Source organism: Cryptotermes secundus, unplaced genomic scaffold, assembly GCF_002891405.2.
Source record: "Cryptotermes secundus unplaced genomic scaffold, Csec_1.0 scaffold1555, whole genome shotgun sequence".
Taxonomy (NCBI): domain Eukaryota; kingdom Metazoa; phylum Arthropoda; class Insecta; order Blattodea; family Kalotermitidae; genus Cryptotermes; species Cryptotermes secundus.
Window position 1 is genome coordinate 41,943 of NW_019732400.1, and position 653 is coordinate 42,595.

At 40.3% G+C, this 653-nt stretch overlaps 1 protein-coding gene across 1 annotated transcript in view; it reads right to left on the reverse strand.

Annotated features, from left to right (window-relative positions):
• Positions 1-653, reverse strand: part of LOC111867714 (pre-mRNA-splicing factor syf1 homolog) — a 22,038-nt gene that overhangs the window by 10,459 nt on the left and 10,926 nt on the right. Inside the window, exon 9 of the mRNA XM_033752788.1 lies at positions 386-606. Coding sequence (XP_033608679.1) covers positions 386-606 — 221 coding nt within the window. The remainder of the gene's footprint in view (positions 1-385; positions 607-653) is intronic.

Consider the following 653-nt stretch of genomic DNA (forward strand, 5'->3'; position numbering starts at 1 on the left):
ATATATATATATTAAACAGACTGACTAATAATTCCAACTGTTGTCCATACATATTACTGACCAGGTACATTTTTTTTTTCACTGACTCTACAGCCCCCTTGGGCCCTGGCCTCTGATTTTCAGCTTCATGATCATTTTACAGGTGGTAGTCTCCTTGGACGAGTGATAAGCTCATTGCAAGGCCCCTACCTAAACATAGGACAATGCAAACACAGAATAAACACCTACACATACCAAACATCCATGCCTTGTGTGGGATTCAAACCCACAATCCCAGCTTCTGAGCAAGTGAAGTCACTACATGCCTTAGACTGCTTGGCTACTGTGACCGGTGACCAGATACATTAGAATTTGTAAATATAAGGACATAAGCAGTAAAACATACTCATGCCGAATCTCCATCTCAGCCCATTCACACCAGACAGATGCCAAATCATCAACTTTGTTGTAAGGGACATGGGTGGCATTTTCAAAAACCACACGAGCATCATCAATTTGCCTGTTCTCTTCATAAAATTTTGCAAATGCTACCCAAAGGGTGTGGAGTTTCCCAACTGCAAGCTTTGGATCTACAGTCTGAACTGCTTCTGTGTATGTGTTGATAATCTGAAACATAAAATTGCTGTATTAGTAAAATATTGTGACATGTCAAA